The following is a 20871-nucleotide window of genomic DNA, read 5'->3' as shown; positions in this document are numbered from 1 at the left end:
GTTGAACCATGGCCCTCCTCCTCCTCCTCCATGTCCTCCTCCTCCACCTCCTGCCACACTTCCAACACAAGAGCCACAGCCTGGAAGGAAGCATGTAAGGAAGACCAGAGAGTGATGGCCTGGGTTCAGTCTGGTCTGGCAAAAGATGCAGCCTGTGGTATGACCACAGCCTGGGGACTGATATGTCATCTGCTGCTGTTCCTGATCTCTTGTAGTCCTGGACCGGATTGTGCTCACTATTATATGGATATTATATGGCCACCAATTTTGACTGTAAAATAATCGATATGTGCCCTAGGGTACAAAGGCTTCGCAAATTTTACCAGTTTCTCCAGCATTGCCTTCCTCTTTATTTTGTTATGACCCAGAATAAATGGATATTTAATTTTCACAAATACTTGCCTATGTGTTTGTGAGTAGGCAGGTACATTTCTAAAATACAAGCTCAAATTAACAAGAGACATGGACCAACCTCCTTGAGATAAAAAAATACAAGATAATAATGGCGTTGTGGTAACTTGACACACAAAACGAGAAATAATATTATGGAGAGCACTAGAAAACAAAAAAATGCAGATCTTGATAAAAAAACAAAAACAAAAAAAAAGTACTATGGAGAGCTGAAGAAAAAAAAAATATTATTCATGAGATCACAAGAAATTATAAAGAAAGAAGTTTGTGAGAACTGAATATGAGCAGCAAAACTACTTCATTCTTCTAAAGAGAATGCGCTGCATTAAAAGATTTCAAAATTTGCAACGAATGTACTATGCTAGTTTTACCAGATCGAGCGCTTCTGTCTCATAATTTATTCTGAGCATGCGTGGCACTTTGTGCGTTGGAATTGTGTACACATGATCGGAATTTACACAAACGGATTCTGTTGTCGGAAAACTTGAGAACCAGATTTCAAATTTTGTGCGACGAAAAGTCTGACGGAAGCTGTCCGATGGAGCCTACACACAGTCGGAATTTCCGACAAACAAGCTCCGTTCGCACATTTTACGTCGGAAAGTCCAACCGTGTATACGGGGCATAAGTCTGCAAAAAAAAAAATTATTCCTTTATTTCTCTTTTAAGATATTTTTTAAAATAAGGTTTTATTCATTAAATAATTAAAAAAACAGCAATTACAGTAGAGGACTTTTTTTTTTTTACCACTACAGTTCTTAATGTATGTATAAAAATTGTCTTAAGCCCCATACACACTATCAGATTATCTGCTGAGGTTTTCCTTCAGATTTACCAAAACCATATAATATGAGGACAAACCTTAGGAGTTTCAATATGTATGCAATCAGGCAGGCCCTTCTACTACATGGTTTTGGTGAATCTGAAGGAAAAACTCAGCAGGTAATCTGATAGTGTGTATGGGGCTTTAGATGGATTTAATCTGTTATGCTCCTGAGCCATTTGAGGCAAATTTAACCACTTGAGATCCGCGCTATAGTCAAATGACGGCTACAGCGCGGATCTCAATTTCCGGGACTACGTCCATTGACGTTGTTTACTTTAAGAGCTCCCCGCGCGCTCCCGGGTGCGCTCATCGCGGAAAATCTGTGTTGGCCGTGTCCCCTGGACACAGCCAATCACAGATCGCTGTAAACGGCCAATCACAGCGGCCGTTTACAGCGCGATCGCCGCCTCCAATGGGTGATGATCTCAAATGTAAACAAATGAGATCATCACCCATTGCCGAATGTGTCTCCTCACACAGCGATAGCGTGTGAGGAGACTGATAGAGTGAGTGACTGTTCTGTACTAATATAAACTTGCCAGTGCCAATATAAACCCTGCCAGTGCCCAGATCTACCCTGCCAGTGCCCATATCTACCCCACCTGTGCCCAGATCTACCCCACCTGTGCCCAGATCTACCCCACCTGTGCCTACCTGTGCCCACCTGTGGCCACCTGTGCCCACCTGTGCACCGCCAGTGCCCACCTGTGCACCGCCAGTGCTCCATCTGTGCACCGCCAGTGCCCGCAAGTGCCCATCTGTGCACCGCCAGTGCCCGCCAGTGCCAATCGGTGCCCATCTGTACCAATCGGTGCCCATCTGTGCCTCAGCAGTGCCCATCTGTGCCGCCTCAGTAGTGCCCATCTGTGCCGCCTCAGCAGTGCCCATCTGTGCCCATCTGCTGCCTCATCAGTGCACATCCGTGCAATAAATCAGTGCACATCTGTGCCGACCCATCAGTGCCCATCTGCCGACTCAGCAGTGCCCATCTGTGCCGACTCAGCAGTGCCCATCTGTGCCGACTCAGCAGTGCCCATCTGCCGCCTCAGCAGTGCCCATCTGCTGCCTCAGCAGTGCCCATCGGCCGCCTCAGCAGTGCCCATCTGCCGCCTCATCAGTGCACATCCGTGCAATAAATCAGTGCACATCTGTGCCGACCCATCAGTGCCCATCTTCTGCCTCAGCAGTGCCCATCTGTGCCGACTCAGCAGTGCCCATCTATGCCGCCTCAGCAGTGCCCATCTGCTGCCTCAGCAGTGCCCATCTGCCGCCTCATTAGTGCACATCCGTGCAATAAATCTGCACATCTGTGCAATAAATCAGTGCACATTCTGTGCCGACCCATCAGTGCCCATTTGTGCCACCTCAAAAGCGCCCATCTGTGCCACCTTAAAAGCGCCCATCTGTGCCACCTCATCAGTGCCCATCAGTGCTACCATGGCTAAACGTGTCTTTTCCGCTGAGGAGGCGTACCAAATTATTTCCACGGCCGACGAGAGCAACGGGGAGCTCTCTTCAGATTCCTTTTCGGATTCGGATTCTGAAGCCGACGTAAATTATGAGCCAGTCCTCAGCAGTGAAACACTGACTGAATCCGAGGAGAAAGATATCCAGCCCATCAAGCAAAGGCGTTCTAGTGAGGCAGTGCCGTCCACCAGTACCGCAGTGCCGTCCACCAGCACCGCAGTGCCGTCCACCAGTACCGCAGTGCCGTCCACCAGCACCGCAGTGCCGTCCACCAGCACCGCAATGCCGTCCACCAGCACCGCAATGCCGTCCACCAGCACCGCAGTGCCCCGGCAAGAAAGGCCAAGTACCAGTGGGGTGTCATCTCAGCCCCAAAGGGTTAGGAGCCATGCTGGCCTTCCCTATGCCCTTCAGAACCCCTTGTGGCTTCCTCCTAATTCAGGAGAGGCCAATGTTCCCCCTTTCACTGCCCAGCCAGGAGTCCAGGTGGACACGGAGAATTTTAGCCCTATAGATTTTTTTAATTTAATTTTTACGGAGGACATGTTGGCGTCAATTGTGGCCCAGTGCAACCTGTATGCACAACAATTTATTTTTCAAAATCCGACCTCTTATTATGCCCGTCCCTACGAATGGAGAGACCTAACGGTGGAGGAGTTCAAGGTTTTTTTAGGCCTCACATTTAATATGGGACTCAACAAAAAAAAATCAATTACGTAACTACTGGTCAACCCACCCCCTCCACCACTCACCGCTCTTCTCCGCGGTAATGCCCAGAACCAGGTATCAGATCATCCTGAGGTTCTTACATTTCAGTGACAATTCCCAGTGCCTTCCACGAAATGATCCAAATTATGACCGGCTTTACAAAATTCGACCAATACTAAATTATTTTTCAGAAATATTCCCCAAATTGTTTACCCCGGACCAACACATATGTGTGGATGAGTCCCTTATTAAATTTTGTGGCAGGCTTAGAATGAAGCAATCTATGCCCAGCAAAAGGGCCCGCTATGGGGTGAAGGTCTACAAATTATGCGACCGAGCCACAGGGTACACATATTCATTCAAGGTGTACGAAAGGAAGGACACCCAGCTGCAGCCCCCTAATTGTCCAGACTATTTGGGATCCAGCGGGAAAATTGTTTGGGACCTCATATACCCCCTACTGGATAAAGGCTACCACCTCTATGTAGATAACTTCTACACATCTCTGTCCCTGTTCCACAACCTTCACCGGAAGAAGACGCCAGCATGTGGCACTCTAAAAAAGAATCGGAAGGGCTTTCCTCAAAGTCTGGTGAACAAGAAGCTGCGAAAAGGAGAAACCGCAAGTCTGAGAAACAAGGAGGTTCTGGCAGTGAAGTGGAGGGACAGAAGGGATGTATACATGTTATCTTCTATCCACAACGATACCTTCGTGGAAATCCCCAGAAGGAATGGCCCCGTAAAGAAACCCAAATGCATTTCCGAATATAATTTGTTCATGGGAGGAGTCGACTTCAACGACCAAATGATGGAACCATATCTTGTCACAAGACGGACATACCATTGGTACAAAAAAGTAGCAATTTATTTTTTTCAATTGGCCATTTATAATTCCTATGTCATTTACCGCAACGCCACCCAAAACCCAAACGTTTCTTTGGCTACCAGGAGGAAGTTTTCACTGCCCTTATTTTCCCAAACGGCCCACCAGAAAATATCAGATCAGACGTTGTTAGTCGACTCTCCGAGCGCCACTTTCCCGATAAAATCCCCCCCAAACCAATAGGCAAAAGACGCCAAAAAAGATGTAAGGTGTGTACCAGAGCAGGAGTCAGAAGAGACACATCTTATTATTGTGCACAATGTCCTTCCCAACTAGGCCTCTGTATAGGCGACTGTTTTCGGCGTTACCATACTTCAATAAATTTTAAGTGAAGTATGGTAAACATAATCCTCAGTTCCTGCCTTCATACACCTTCACACCCCTTATGCCACTGCCTGCTCTGTAACTGACCCTGGCTTGTTATTTGACCACTCTTATGCCTGCCGATTCTGTACATACCGCTGCCTGATCTGGAACTGACCCTGGACTGTTATTTGACCATGCTTCTGTCTAACGATTCTGTACATATCTCTGCCTGATCTGGAACTGACCTTGGACTGTTTGACCACGATAATTGCCTGCCTCTTGGACTGATCTTGTATTCTGCAACTGGACTAGTGGGATTCAATACAGGGTCTTACATATGTGAGGGGCTCCAGTATAGTTTTTCTGGAAGAAGAAAACAATTTTCTTTGTTTTCTTATTCCTAGATTAGGGTCTGGAGACTCGGAGGCTTCAAAGAGATTTGGGAGGGAGAAGCCTCTACCCCTATCCCCATTCTGTCCTGAACGAGGCTCTACTTCTGTCTGCTGCCTGTAGGACTTACTGCCATCATGCCGCACTGACCACACCACAAGGACCTGCCTACTACCAGGACCAATATTTTTGGCACTGCTGACATCTCTGCACTGACCCTGGACTGTAATATGGACAGTATCCCTGCCTGCTGCCTAAAAAACTGTGTTCGCTGTTGCTGACCAAGTCCCTGCCTGCTGCCTGGACCAGTGATATCCTCCTGTGGACAACTGCGCTTCTAAAACCACAGGTAATCTTTTCTTTACAGGCTGTGTAAAAGTCTCACACATGTGGTATCGTTATACTCAGGAGGAGTAGGAGAATGTATTTTGGGGTATTATTTTTGCTATGTAAATGCTATGCGTTGGAAATATCTTATAAACGGACAGCTTTGTGTTTTTTTCCACATTTTCCGAAAACTTCTGGAAAAAAATGAACCATTGAAAAGACTCATTATGCCTCATAGATTATACGTTGGGGTGTTAGCTTTCCAAAATGGGGTCATTTTCTGGACGTTTCCATTGCCCTGGTGTTCCAGGGCCTTCAAAACTGTAATAGGTGGTTGAGAAATGAAATGTGTAATTTATGCTCCTAGAATGCCTGAAGGTGCTACTTCAAAATTAGGCCTCTGTATGTGGTCAGGCTGTGTAAAAGTCTCACACATGTGGTATCGTTATACTCAGGAGGAGTAGGAGAATGTATTTTGGGGTATTATTTTTGCTATGTAAATGCTATGCGTTGGAAATATCTTATAAACGGACAACTTTGTGTAAAAAAAAATGCGTTTTCATTTTTTTCCACATTTTCCGAAAACTTCTGGAAAAAAATGAACCATTGAAAAGACTCATTATGCCTCATAGATTATACGTTGGGGTGTTAGCTTTCCAAAATGGGGTCATTTTCTGGACGTTTCCATTGCCCTGGTGTTCCAGGGCCTTCAAAACTGTAATAGGTGGTTGAGAAATGAAATGTGTAATTTATGCTCCTAGAATCGTTATACTCAGGAGGAGTAGGAGAATGTATTTTGGGGTGTTATTTGTGGTATACACATTCCGTGTGGGAGAAATAAGCTATTACAATGAAAATTTTGTGGAAAAAAAAAAAATCATAATTTTGCAAAGAATTGTGGGAAAAAATGACAACTTAAAATAACTCACCATGCCTCTTAATAAATACATTGGAATGTCTACTTTCCAAAAAGGGGTCATTTGGGGGGCATTTGTACTTTCCTGGCTTGTTAGGGTCTCAAGAATGGAGATAGGCCTTAGTACATCAGATGTGATCTTTTTTTGCAAATCTTTATGATTTGCACCATAGCTTGTAGACTCTATAAATTTCACACAGATCATATAATATGCAAAAATTTGGGTTATTTTTACCAAAGATGTGTAGTAGTATAAATTGTGGCCAAAATTTATGAAGAAAAATTGCTAATTTGCTAAATTTTGTCACAGAAACGAAGAAAAATTCATTTTTTTTCAACATTTTTGGTCTTTTTTCATTTATAGCGCAGAAAATAAAAAACCGAGAGGTGATCAAATACCACCAAAAGAAAGCTCTATTGGTATGAAGAAAAGGACAAAAAAATCATTTGGTTACAGTGTTGCATGACTGAGTAATTGTCATTCAAAATGTGAGAGCACTGAAAGCTGAAAATTGGTCTGGGACTGAGGGGGGTTTAAGTGCCCAGTAAGCAAGTGGTTAATTTAGGGATTTTCAATGGGGTTTGCGGAAAAGTTCAGATTTTCCAAACATTGAGGACATTTAATAAAACAAATCTGGGCAGATGCACTCATCTCTAATCAGTAGGTATAATTTGGGCTTGGCCAATGGCTGGCATGTATGGGGACTTGATTGTATATGCTGAGAAATACAAACAGATTTTGCTAATAAGGCTGTAACTTCAGAGAAATGACAGACACAAGGGTCATATTTTAACCACTTCGCGCCGGTAGGACGTCCAGGGACGGCCTCAGCTTTCGGTGGTTATATCTGAATGATGCCTGAGGCCACAGACATCATTCAGATATCAGCGTTTTCAGCCGGCGATTCCCTGCACCATAAGAACAATCATAGCGGCTGTTCCACCCCTTGATCTTCTTACGGGAGGTGGGAGGGGACGTCCCCCCCCTCCCGCCACTCTCCGGTGCTTCTACCGACTCACCGCTTCCATCGGTGAGTCGGTCACAGGATCCGCCAGCCCCCAGATAATACCATAGAGATTTCCGGCGGACCAGATCATCCCCGGAGTCTCTATGATCGTTCGGAGGCCGGGCGCGATGTTATGACGTCACGCCTGGCCTCTGCATTCAAAATAACGGCGCCGATTTGGCTAGGAAGTCAGGATCGTTTTTTTTTTTATATATATATTTTAGGCTTCCCAGCCTAGAGGTGAGATGTGGGGTCTTATTAACCCCATATCTCACTGTAAAGAGGTCCGATCGTGCCATATTTCTATTACAAGGGATGTTTACATTCCTTGTAATAGGAATAAAAGTAATCAATTTTATTTATTTATTTATTATTTTTTTAAGTGTCAAACTAAAAAAATAAAGGTAAAATTAACAATAACAAAAAAATGAAAGCGTCCCTGTCCCCGTAAACTCGTACGCAGAAGCGAATGCATACGTAAGTTCCACCCACATATGAAAACGGTGTGCAAACCACACATATGAGATATCGCCACGAACGTTAGAGCGAGAGCAATAATTCTAGCACTAGACCTCCTCTGTAACGCAAAACATGTAACCAGTAAAAAAATTTAAAGCGTTGCCTATGGGGATTTTTAAGTACCAAAGTTTGGCGCCATTCCACGAGCGCATGCAATTTTGAAGCGTGACATGTTGGGTATCTATTTACTCGGCGTATCTTCATCTATCACATTATGCAAAAAAATTGGGCTAACTTTACTGTTTTTTGTTTTTTAAGCATGAAACTTTTTTTTTCTGAAAAAAAAGCGTTCGAAAATTGCTGCGCAAATACCGTGCGAGATAAAAAGTTGCAACAACCGCCATTGTATTCTCTAGGGTCTTTGCTAAAAAAAAACATAAATAATGTTTGGGGGTTCTATGTAATTTTCTAGCAAAAAAATTTGGAATTTTACATGTAGGAGAGAAATGTCAGAATTGGCCTGGATGGGAAGTGGTTAACTTAACAAACCCTCTACATACTGCAAATATGATAAAGACATTGCCCATGTAGGGCAAGCAACATGTGCATAAACTTACATTCCTTTCATTTCTGTACCACTCCAGGAAAGTGCTGTGTGCACTAAGACTCTGAGTGCCAGTTCACACAGGAGTGACTTGTCAGGCGACTTATTCGCGCTCCATTCTGTACTATGGAACCGTTCTAATAGGAGCAACTCAAGTCGCTCCGACTTAGAAAAAGGTTCCTGTACTATTTTTGGGGTGACTTCAGGCGACTTGCATTGACTTCTATACAGAAGTCGTTTTGCAAGTCGCTGCTGAAGTCGTGTGCAGGTCGCGTCTGTGAGTTGCGCTGCAAGTCGTGTCGCCCCTGTGTGAACCGACACTCAAATTGTAGCTTACACAGGGTTATATTCCATCCATGTGAAAGTAATGATAAGCTCACTGATGTCATATGGAGTGAGTCATATGTTTCTCCATACCCCAGTGAGCCCAAAAGCAAACATTTATTGTATTGCAGCTTACCAATTCTTAGATTTGATGTACAGGTATGTATTTGTTTCTTCCAGAGTGAATATTTTAGTATTCTGCAATAGATTTGCTATAGTCTATCTGAAGGAAATGAACATTGTCTGATGTGTGTAAAAGAAAACATGTCAAAATTGGTAATGTGTTTTATTTAAATATCTAATAGTTGTGATTTCTAATGTGTTTTGCCTGCAGGATTGCTGGGGATGGTGGCACATATGATGTATACCCAAGTTTTTCAAGCCACTGTTAGCTTGGGACCAGAAGACTGGAGACCACATTCATGGGATTATGGATGGGCTTTTTAGTAAGTTTTTTTTTTTTCTGATTTATGTTTCAAGGCATGGAAGTACACAGCTAAATAGGAGCTACATGCAAAATATAAGCCTCAACTCAAATTATATAAAAGAAAGAGGTGTTTACATAGATCAGCAAAGTTATTCTCCACAAAATAGTGGGCCTGATACAGAAACAAAAGTCACACATAGCTGACATAGCTGTACCCTGGTGTCTTAGCCTGGGCTCACACGAATGCGATCTCTGACATCGCATGTGATTCGTACCTGCACTGCAAGTGCTGATCACATGCAATGTCTGAGCAATAGAAGTTCAGCCATACAGTTTTATGGCTGAACTCGTATTGGATTCCCACAGAAAATTGGATTCCCACAGGTTGTAGGGACTTGTTGTTCCCCGCACTAGAATTGGATCGCATGGGTGTTCTTACCTATGCGACTTGATTCCTTTTGCAAGTTCACAGTTCGCACTGTGATCTGTGAACTGATCTGGGGATGTCATTACCATTGTATTGACACTTGCAGCAGTTCGCAGAAGGCAGTATGAACTGCCTGCGGGAGAGGAGCGATGCGGGAACTGGTGCTGTAATCGCGCTGGTTCCCACATCGCACTAGTCTGAACCTAGGCTCAGTGTCATAACCTAGTCACGGCAAACTTTACAATGTGATCAGGGATTTTAAACCTACCCAAGTTTTGGAAAACACAATTTTACAATTATATTTACACCTAACCTTCCAACACATATGTAGGTAAACAGCCTGTTTTATCTCGAAAATTTGGTGTATATTGCGCTGACATGCAAACAGCAGCCAGCACAACACTAAGACAAGGGTAAATCCAAGGGATATGTGAAAGGTAACATTTTGTGAAGCGTTCAAAAATTCATGATGATAACAATTCATATCTATATATATATACAGTGCCTTGCGAAAGTATTCGGCCCCCTTGAACTTTTCAACCTTTTGCCACATTTCAGGCTTCAAACATAAAGATATACAATTTTTATTTTTTGTGAAGAATCACCAACAAGTGGGACACAATTGTGAAGTGGAACGAAATCTATTGGATTTTTGAAACTTTTTTAACTAATAAAAAAATGAAAAGTGGGGCGTGCAAAATTATTCGGCCCCCTTGCGTTAATACTTTGTAGAGCCACCTTTTTTTTGTGATTACAGCTGCAAGTCGCTTGGGGTATGTCTCTATCAGTTTTGCACATCGAGAGACTGAAATTCTTGCCCATTCTTCCTTGCAAAACAGCTCGAGCTCAGTGAGGTTGGATGGAGAGCGTTTGTGAACAGCAGTTTTCAGCTCTTTCCACAGATTCTCGATTGGATTCAGGTCTGGACTTTGACTTGGCCATTCTAACACCTGGATACGTTTATTTGTGAACCATTCCTTTGTAGATTTTGCTGTATGTTTGGGATCATTGTCTTGTTGGAAGATAAATCTCCGTCCCAGTTTCAGGTCTTTTGCAGACTCCAACAGGTTTTCATCCAGAATGGTCCTGTATTTGGCTGCATCCATCTTCCCCTCAATTTTAACCATCTTCCCTGTCCCTGCTGAAGAAAAGCAGGCCCAAACAATGATGCTGCCACCACCATGTTTGACAGTGGGGATGGTGTGTTGAGGGTGATGAGCTGTGTTGCTTTTACGCCAAACATATCGTTTTGCATTGTGGGCAAAAAGTTTGATTTTGGTTTCATCTGACCAGAGCACCTTCTTCCACATGTTTGGTGTGTCTCCCAGGTGGCTTGTGGCAAACTTTAAAAGTATTACGGACCTGCCTGGTGTGTTCCTTGGTCTTCATGATGCTCTCTGCCCTTTCAACAGAACCCTGAGACTATCACAGAGCAGGTGCATTTATACAGAGACTTGATTACACACAGGTGGATTATATTTATCACCATCAGTCATTTAGGACAACATTGGATCATTCAGAGATCCTTGCTGAACTTCTGGAGTGAGTTTGCTGCACTGAAAGTAAAGGGGCCGAATAATTTTGCACACACCACTTTTCAGTTTTGTGTTTGCTAAAAATGTTTAAAATATCCAATAGATTTCGTTCCACTTCACAATTGTGTCCCACTTGTTGGTGATTCTTCACAAAAAATTAAAATTTTATATCTTTATGTTTGAAGCCTGAAATGTGGCAAAAGGTTGAAAAGTTTAAGGGGGCCGAATACTTTCGCAAGGCACTGTAAAGATTTTTAAACCATAAATATAACAGTCCTTGAATAAACTGTGACAACAGATTATATAACCAGAAGTGGAATTCCATGTGACATCGGTATTGAAATGAAGACACAGACAATAGAACAACCAATTAGTGTGGCTTACCGAAGTAAGGACTCAAATGGGCATATGCTCAGTGAGTCAACGAGGCATATAGTGTAAACACTAAAGCAGGGATATGCAATTAGTGGACCTCCAGCTGTTGCAGAACTACAAGTCCCATGAGGCATAGCAAGACTTTGACAGCCACAAGCATAACACCCAGAAGCAGAGGCATGATGGGATTTGTAGTTTTGCAACAGCTGGACATCCGCTAATTGCATATCCCTGCACTAAAGTATGGGACCTCCACATCTGGGCTCCAGACAAGATGGAAGACAGTCCAATTGATCAAGAGCTGTCACAGAGAAGCAGTCATTGAAAGCAGCCCCTTAGAAGCAGAGTTCCACTCAGTTCTGTGCAGCCAATTTCTGAGGTTGTGTTGAAACTGTTCTGATACCGAAACCTTCAAAATTCAGGCTAATGTCCTAAAGCAAAGATTCCTGGATAAGAGATATAACCAAAGTGAAGTTGATAGTGAGCTACAGAGAGCATTAGAGACAGAGAGCATTAGACACATAGAGAAACTCTCTGAGTAGCCAGTAGCCAATAGCTTTTCGTCTCAAAATTTATTCTGAGCATGCGTGGCACTTTGTGCTTCAGAATTGTCTTCACACGATTTAAACGATCACATTTTGTTTGGATTTTGTCGAAAAATTTTAGATCCAGATCTCAAACTTTGTGTATTGGAAATTCCGACGGAAAAAGTCCGAAGGAGCCCACACGTGATCGGAATTTCCGACAACACAGTCCGATCGCACATTTCCGTCAAAAAGTCCAACTGTGTGTCCGACTTTACAATTCAAATCAGTTATCACCAATCATTTATACAACATTAAACACTTCTGTACATGTGCCACAAAAAAATGTGGTATATCTGCTCACCTGCCCATGCAGTAAGCAGTATATGGGCTGAACTATTTGGGCTTTTTCAGTGAGAGTTAATGGACACATAACTCTCATTAAGAAAGATGACACTAAACATCGGTGGTATACAGTGGTATAGTGGTTAGCACTCTCACTTAGCAGTAAAAAGGGTCACTGGTTCAAATCCCAACCACGACACTACCTGCCTGGAGTTTGCATGTTCTCCCTGTGCCTGCGTGGGTTTCCTCCCACACTCCAAAGACATGCAGGTAGGTTAATTGGCTTCTGTCCAAAATTGGCCCTAGCATATGAATGGGGACCTTAGATTGTGGGCTCCTTGAGGGTAGGGACCAATGTGAGTGTGCAATGTACAGGGATAGGGGTAGACACTCACTCAGGTTGAACTGGATGGACTGGTGTCTTTATTCAACCTTACTAACTATGAAACTATGAAACATAATGTCCCAAGACATCGACAGTTTCTTAACAGAGATCCTACAGGCATGGAATTTTTAATATTTGAAAGGTACATTCCTCCTTGGAGGGGCGGGGCCATGTGCCTGCGTGGGTTTCCTCTGGGTACTCCGGTTTCCTCCCACACTCCAAAGACATGCTGGTAGGTTAATTGGATCCTGTCTAAATTGTCCCTAGTATGTATGCGAGTTAGGGACCTTAGAGGGTAGGGACTGATATGAATGTACAATGTATATGTAAAGCGCTGCATAAATTGATGGCACTATATAAATAACTGAAATAAAATAAATAAATATACTGACCTCTGTTTATTCAGATTGAGGTCTTTACCACATTACGCCTGTAGGTAGTGAGCCCAATGCCGATGATTATTGTATTTTTTGTTAATGATATGAGGGATGTGTCTGCTGACTTTGTCCTCCCATAGTGAGGCTTGAACCGCGTGCTGTCCATTGGTATATGGGGCGTGGTCTACGTCAACATCCTCATGGGATGCTCTGTGTCAGCCGACCCATTTACTTTACATGCGGATCACAGTGAGGCTTGACTCACAAAGGCCCGCCTCCTCACATGTCAATGGATTTTTCAACTCTATTCAGAGTGAGGCTTGGAACCCATGCACCAGTGCCATTTTGTGCAAACCAGGAAGTGCAGTGTTCACATGAAGGAAGCACCAATTATGATCACAGTTTCATAATCTCATTACTGGGCCTAATAACATATATAAACGCAGTGACTACAGCAGGCTCATACCCCAGATGATGTCTCTTTAGATGGAACGCATTGAGACGAGCCCTGCTGATGTCAGTGCATTACCCACAAACCTTCTTTTCAAGGCTTGATCCACTTTCTAAATGTGAGTGTTTCCAATTCTTTAAAATAAAATTCTATGTTTATACGGATTCACACTATGTGGAGTATCTTCTTTTTTGGTCATGCTATTTTGAACATTTGAGAGGATTTGGTCTAACAAGTTGGCTGCTTCTGAGAACTGCATCTCTGTGACATCTCTTGACCAATTGGACTGTCTTCTATCTTGATCTGAAGCCCAGACTTGGAGGTCCCAAACTTTGGTGTTTACACCATATGCCTTGTTGACTCACTGAGCATATGCCCATTTGAGTCCTCTTACTCCGGTAAGCCTCCTCACTAACCGGTGGTGGTTCTATTGTCTGTGTCTTTACATCAATATCGATGTCACATGGAATTCCACTTCTGGTAACATAATCTGTTTTCACAGTTTATTCAAGGACTGTTATATTTATGGTTTAAAAATCTTTATATGATGGCACATGGACTTTAGTTTGGGTGTGAATTTCACTTAACTTTTCACAGTTTTGTTTTGTGGTCATTGCACAGTGTATATTAGTTTGTAGATATGAATTTTTATCATCATGAATTTTTGAGCGCTGCACAAAATTTAACTTTCACATATCCCTTGTTTTATCTTGGCTAGAATTCTTTAAGTGACATGTTTAAAAAAAATTATAAAAATAAATCAGTGACAATCTTTTTGTTATTAATTATATTTTAGCACAGCTTGGGCTTCTTTCACCTGCTGCATGATTTCAGCTGTCACAACACTCAACACTTACACGAAAACTGTTCTGGAATTTAGACGAAACCATAAGGCCTTTGAGCATAATTTGAAAGAACAGACATGCTTTCTAAACCACAAACAGGTGAACTATTATAGAGACAAGCCAATACATTCTGTGTCAGAGAGCGTGGACTTCTATTCAGAGCTTCAGAAGAAAGTTCTGCTGAGAGACCATTCAATGGATCTAGAAGACGTTGACAAGTCCATGGAGGAGGAACACTGTTAAACTATGGGGGGTGGTAAGAAATTCATTATGGAATCCTATGCGCAAGTATTTGTATGTTAATACATCTCCCATAACCTTGACTTGTTTTTGACTATAGGCAGTTACTGACCAGCAGGACTGGCTGATAGTGAATGGAAATATAAAATAATTTGCATGTATATGTGAATATTAGCAGCCCAGTGTAAATACCAATGTTAATGTGTTGAAAACTGTTTCCGGTTATTTGTTGTTATATTTGTACATTGAATAGCCAAATAAAATGAATGAATAATAATAAACACACTCTACTGGCAAGTCTGCTGCGTTCTAATCTGGTAGCTTCTATTTTTTATCTTTTCAATAGATAAATTACGGTAAGTTCATCTGTAAATAACTACAACCCAATACACCAACTAAACAATGTTCCTCACTGTCCAATTTTTAGTAGTTTATGGAAAATGTTTAAAAATAATTTAAATGGGCCTTATGTCATGCCAGGTCTTTTCGGTTAACAAAAATATTCATGGATAACAGTTGGGGAGCAAAAGCGCCTACATCTTTAACCACTTGCAGACCGGACCAATTTGCTGGTCAAAGACCAGACCCCTTTTTGCGATTCGGCACTGCGTCGCTTTAACTGACAATTGCGCGGTCGTGCGACGTGGCTCCCAAACAAAATTGACGTCCTTTTTTTCCCACAAATAGAGCTTTCTTTTGGTGGTATTTGATCACCCCTGCGGTTTTTATTTTTTGCGCTATAACCAAAAATAGAGCGACAATTTTGAAAAAAACGCATTATTTTTTACTTTTTGTTATAATAAATATCCCCCAAAAATATATAAAAAAACATTTTTTTCCCTCAGTTTAGGCCGATACGTATTCTTCTACATATTTTTGGTAAAAAAAAATCGCAATAAGTGATTATTGATTGGTTTGCGCAAAAGTTATAGCGTTTACAAAATAGGGATAGTTTTATAGCATTTTTATTAATAATTTTTTATTATTTTTTTTTACTAGTAATGGCGGTGATCAGCGATTTTTATTGTGACTGCGACATTGTGGGGGACCCATCGGACATTTTTGGGACCATTGTCATTTATACAGTAATCACTGCTATATAAATGCAGCGATTCCTGTGTAAATGACACTGGCAGTGAAAGGGTTAACCAGTGGGTGGCAGTGTAGGGGTTAAGTGTTCCTAGGGGTGTGTTACTAACTGTGGGGGGGTTGGGCTTTCATTTAGTGAACACTGATCTCTGCTCCAATCACATGGAGCAGAGATCAGCGTCACTTGTTGCTAGGCAGAACGGGGAGATGCCATTTACAACGGCATCTCTTAGTTCAGCCGCCTCGTGAGATGATCGCCGGTATGCCTGCGGCGATCGAGTCCGCGGGACCCGCGACCGGACTCACGGGGGTCCCAACTGGGACGTGAGCGTGCCTGCGATGGCAGGGCGGCATTTAAAACTGGCGTACCTGTATGCCAATATGCCTGCCTGTGCCATTCTGCCGATGTACATCGGCGTGCGTTGGGAAGTGGTTAAAGTATAAAAAGTTTGGAGTCTGCAACAAATTTTGTTAAAATCCACGCAATGTACATTGAATACTCAGAAGGTATTGTTTTTTTTCTCAGCATAGGGGGAGTTACCATTTAACTGCTTCCTTCCTTCCTGGGTGACACGAGCAGGCTGCATCACGTACATGTACGTCATTCAGATTGTTCCACGTTAGAGGCGTACGCATGTCACTGGCTACATTTTGTGAACAGGTCCTGGCCAATGATTTATGGCTGAGACATGCTGATCGGATGTAGCCAATTACAGTACAGAGTCCTGTGTTCACATATACACACGGCTCTGTACACAGATCAGTGATCACGCAGTTTCCTCTCCCTGCAAAGCAAGGAGAAAAAACAGCCATATCTGTTAGTAAAAGCAGCACACAATACCCACATTACACATCGCAAGGCACACAATTAAAGCGGAGTTCCACCCATAAATGAAACTTTCGCTTTAAAGCGGAGGTCCACCCTAAAATGGACCTCCGCTCATCGGAATCCCCCCCCCCCTCCGGCGCCACAATTGGCACCTTTCAGGGGGGAGGGGGGTGCAGTTACCTGGATAATCCAGGTAACTGCACCCACTTCCGGGATAGCTGTCTGCGGAAAGGGGCGTAGATTACGCCCCTTTCCGCAACTGCCCGCCCCTTTGCGCAAGTGCCCCGCTGCCTGCTGGGAAACACACAGTTCCCAGAGGCAGCGGGGACCGTCCGGATTGCGCCGCGCGGCTCGCGCAGTAGGGAACCGGGAAATGAAGCCGAAAGGCTCCATTTCCTGATTCCCATACCCAAGATGGCGGCGGCAGGACCCGACAGACGACCTAGCTATCGGCTTCGGGTGCCGACATCGCGGGCGCGCTGGACAGGTAAGTGTCACTATTTTAAAAGTCAGCAGCTGCAGTATTTGTAGCTGCTGGCTTTTAAAAAAAAAAAAAAACGCGGAGTCCCGGTGGACTCCCGCTTTAAGTGCTGGTGACCCCCCTATCATTTTTTTTTTGGGGGGGAGTGGGTAACCTGTTTTTAGAGGCACCCAGCTCCCACTTCCTCCCTGCTGCATCGGAAGGAAGATCACCTCTCCACCCTCCCTCCCTACAATCTTCTGGGACACATCATAGGTCCTGGAAGATTGCCCGACCATTTACAGCGTGGCACGCGCCCGACTTTGAAGCCACAGCTGGGCGCCCACAGTTAGAATGCTGGTGCCACAGAGAGGAGGGGGAGAGGAGTGAGGCTTTGTGTGCCCCGCATCGCATGGGACAGGTGAGTGCCTGGTTATTAAAAGTCAGCAGCTACACTTTTTGTAGCTGCTGACTTTTAAATGGGTGGAACTCCACTTTAACTCCCTGATTGCCCATAGATGTCAACCCCTTCTCTGCCTGTGTCATTACTACAGTGTTAGTGTACAGTATTACCACTGATCAATGTATTTGTTTCACTGGGGCCATCAGAGTCAGTTAGTGACCCTCCCAGATAGTGTCTGTTAGCGCCAGATTCTCCGCCACCCTATTACAGTCACACAAGTGTAGAAAGTGTGACAGTATAGCATCTAAAGATGCCTAAATTCCACTATATACAGTATACAATAGATTGTAGACGCTATAACTTTCACACAAACAATTAATATACACTTATTGAGATTTTTTTTATACCAAAGACATGTAGCACAATACATTTAGGCCTACACTTATGAAGAAAATTTTATATAAAAAAAAAAAAAAAAAACATATATATATATATATATATATATATATATATATATATATATATATATATATATATATATATATTGGATGTGTTTTATAACAAAGTAAAAACTATTTTTTCCCCCAAATTTTCAATCTTTTTTCATTTATACAATAAGAAAATAAAAATCCAGTGGTGATCAAATAGCACCAAAAAGCTCTATTTGTTTGAAAATAAAATTATATAAATTTACTTTGTGTACAGTGTTGCATCACCGCTCAATTGCCAGTTAAAATAGCACAGTGCTGAATAGTGAAAGATGCCTTGGTCATGAAGGGGTAAAACTTTCCGAGTGAGTTTCCCAGTCATACTCAATCTCCTTAGAGATTCATTATAAGAAACAGACTTTGGATGTCTGGAAGCTTTTCCACAGCCTGTTTCCCTCACTATCATGTTTAGTTATTTCATTCTTTAATAGAAAGCAATAGAAAGCTTTTTCTTCTTTCCTTTTTTTAAGGAAAAAGTCAATATAGCTTATATATAGATTTTAATATGATTGTGAATGTTTTGTTTCAATAAAGATTTTCTTAACCTATTGTGTGATTTACATTTTTTTATTTTATTTTTGATTAAACTTAAGATAAAGTCAGGTATATGCAGTAAACGTCCAAATGACTGATATCAGCATGTAAAGAAAGTGGGGAAGGGGACATCAAACGTTCATATCCACAGTCACAGGGATGCCAGCTATTCTGACTGTGGTTGGTATTTATTTTGCAGGGATCCTTAAGAATGTTTTTACATTTTATTAAAACAAAAACATAGAAGGAAAAAAAAAAGATTAAAAAAACAATGGTTGAACTGAGTTATAAATGTCTATCCAGCTACTCAGAAATCAGTTCACTTTAGGTTAGTAAGATATTTTGAATGCATATTTCTGTTCAGTACCTATGGAAGCTGTGATTTCTGCTTTGTAATTCAGAAGAATGATTGTGCTTGTTTCACTCAGTGCAAGCCTGACTCAAAATAGCCAGCATCTAATAGACATGTAGATGTTATCTGAGAAGTTATTCAGCAGGGTTTATATATTGTATACACTTAAAAAAAAAAAACACACAAAAAAACACAAAAATAGCTGTGGTTTTATTTTTCTTCTCTCTATTGTTCGCTCTCTTATGTTCACTCTCTATTGTCCTCTCTATTGTTCGCTCTCTATTGTCCTATATGTATTGTTCTTTCTCTATTGTTACTGTATTTTAGAACTGTAATGTTTTATTTTTACTATGTTTTATTGTATTTGCTTTGCAGGTATGGTATGTCTTACTGTTTTACTGTAATGTTACTTTGTTTTATTGTTAACCATCATTTGCTTAGCAGGTACGCCATTCAGCTGTAGCACGGGTTTAATTATTCTGATAGTAACAGCGTTTGCTCCCACGATACGTAAAACCATGACTTCAGCGCTGTAGGAGGTAATTTCACCACCACAGTTAAAAAAAGCATATATGCCGAAGCATGGGGGCAGGGGTGGAGTAGCGATTTACTCCTAACATTAGGGTTGGATTGCCCCCATGCTTCGGCATATATTTGTTGTTTTAAGTTGTTTTATTGAGTTCATTTTTTATCGTTACCATTGTTTGCTCCTTCAGGTATGCCATTCAGCTGCAGCACTGACTTATTTATCTTGACAACAACAGCGTTTGCTCTCACGATACGAAAATCAGCAACTCCAGTCCTGTAGGAGGTGATTTCACCACCACAGTTAAAAAAAATGGTGCATGTATGCCCATCATTAGAGGTGGGTGCATGAAGGGTGGTATTCTAATGGTGGGTATACCCACTGATCAATCTCTTTTTTTCGTTCAGCCCACAGGCTGCCTAAAAAAAAAGAACATTACAATATATGACCAACAAGGACCAGCAACGTACTGGTATGTTGCTGGAATTTCAGTGGTTATACCAGAATGATGTTTAGATATCATCTTGGTATTGTTGTTTTCAGCTAGCTGTCAGTTGGCTTTCATGTAAAAGCAATCCTAGCGACTAATTAGCCTCTAGGCTGCTTTTACAAACAGTGGGATGGAACGTCCCCTTCCCACCTTCTTCCATGTTTTCTCGAGCTCTCCTGTCCCAAGAGGGAACCTGAGAATGCAGCCGGTAGTTCCGGTAGCTGACCATAGAGCTAATCGGAGACCAGAATGGCTCCAATCATCTCTATGGCCTAAGAAACCGGAAGCTACAAGCATTTTATGACTTGGGTTTCGCCGGATATAAAAAGTGCCATTGGGAAATTGAGACAGTATTTTATCACACCGATCTTGGTGTGGTCAGATGCTTTGAGGGCAGAGGAGAGATCTAGTGTCTAATAGACCCCAATTTTAAAAAGAGTACTTGTCACTACCTATTGCTATCATAGGGGATATTTACATTTCCTGAGATAACAATAAAAATGATAAAAATGAAAATAAAAAATCAAAGGAACAGTTTAAAAATAAAACAAAAAAAGCAAAAAGAAAAAAGAAACGCAAAGGCAAACACAAGCGTCGGTCTGGTGTCATATGTAAACAGCAATTACACCATACATGTGAGGTATCAATGCAAAGGTCAGATCAAGGGAAGTCATTTTAGCAGTAGACCTCCTCTGTAAATCTAAAGTGGTAACCTGTAAAGGATTTTAAAGGCTATTAAAAATGTATGTAGTTAGTCGCCGCTTCACGTTTGTGCGCAATTATAAAGCATGTCATGTTTGGTATCCATGTACTCAGCATAAGATCATCTTTTTTATTTCATCAAACATTTGCGCAGTATAGTGTGTTTTAGTGCATTAAAATTGAAAGTTTTTTTTTTCAAAATAAATTGCGTTTGAAAAATTGCTGCGCAAATACTGTGTGAAAAACAAAGTTGCAACACCCACCATTTTAATCTGTAGGGCCTTTGCTTTAAAAAAAAAAAATATATATATATATATATATATAATGTTTGGGGATTCAAAGTAATTTTCTAGCAAAAAAATGTTTTTTTCATGTAAACAAAAAGTGTCTTCAAGTGATAAGAAGAGTGGGTGATGTGTGAGCTTCTAATGTTGGGCAT

The 20871-nt window shown here is 42.0% G+C and overlaps 1 protein-coding gene across 2 annotated transcripts in view; it reads left to right on the top strand.

Moving 5' to 3' along the window:
* The window catches only part of GSG1 (germ cell associated 1), a 289428-nt gene extending 274588 nt beyond the window's left edge, over positions 1–14840 (top strand). For both annotated transcript variants that reach the window (XM_077452510.1, XM_077452509.1), the window contains exons 5-6: positions 8963–9074; positions 14271–14840. In XM_077452510.1, the coding sequence (XP_077308636.1) occupies positions 8963–9074; positions 14271–14562 (404 nt within the window). In that variant the 3' untranslated portion in view covers positions 14563–14840. The remainder of the gene's footprint in view (positions 1–8962; positions 9075–14270) is intronic.
* Positions 14841–20871: the final 6031 nt, after the last annotated feature.

Source organism: Lithobates pipiens, unplaced genomic scaffold, assembly GCF_037356315.1.
Source record: "Lithobates pipiens isolate NorthernLeopardFrog02 unplaced genomic scaffold, aLitPip1_a1.2 Scaffold_23, whole genome shotgun sequence".
NCBI classification, from domain to species: domain Eukaryota; kingdom Metazoa; phylum Chordata; class Amphibia; order Anura; family Ranidae; genus Lithobates; species Lithobates pipiens.
This window is presented reverse-complemented; position numbering and strand designations above follow the sequence as displayed.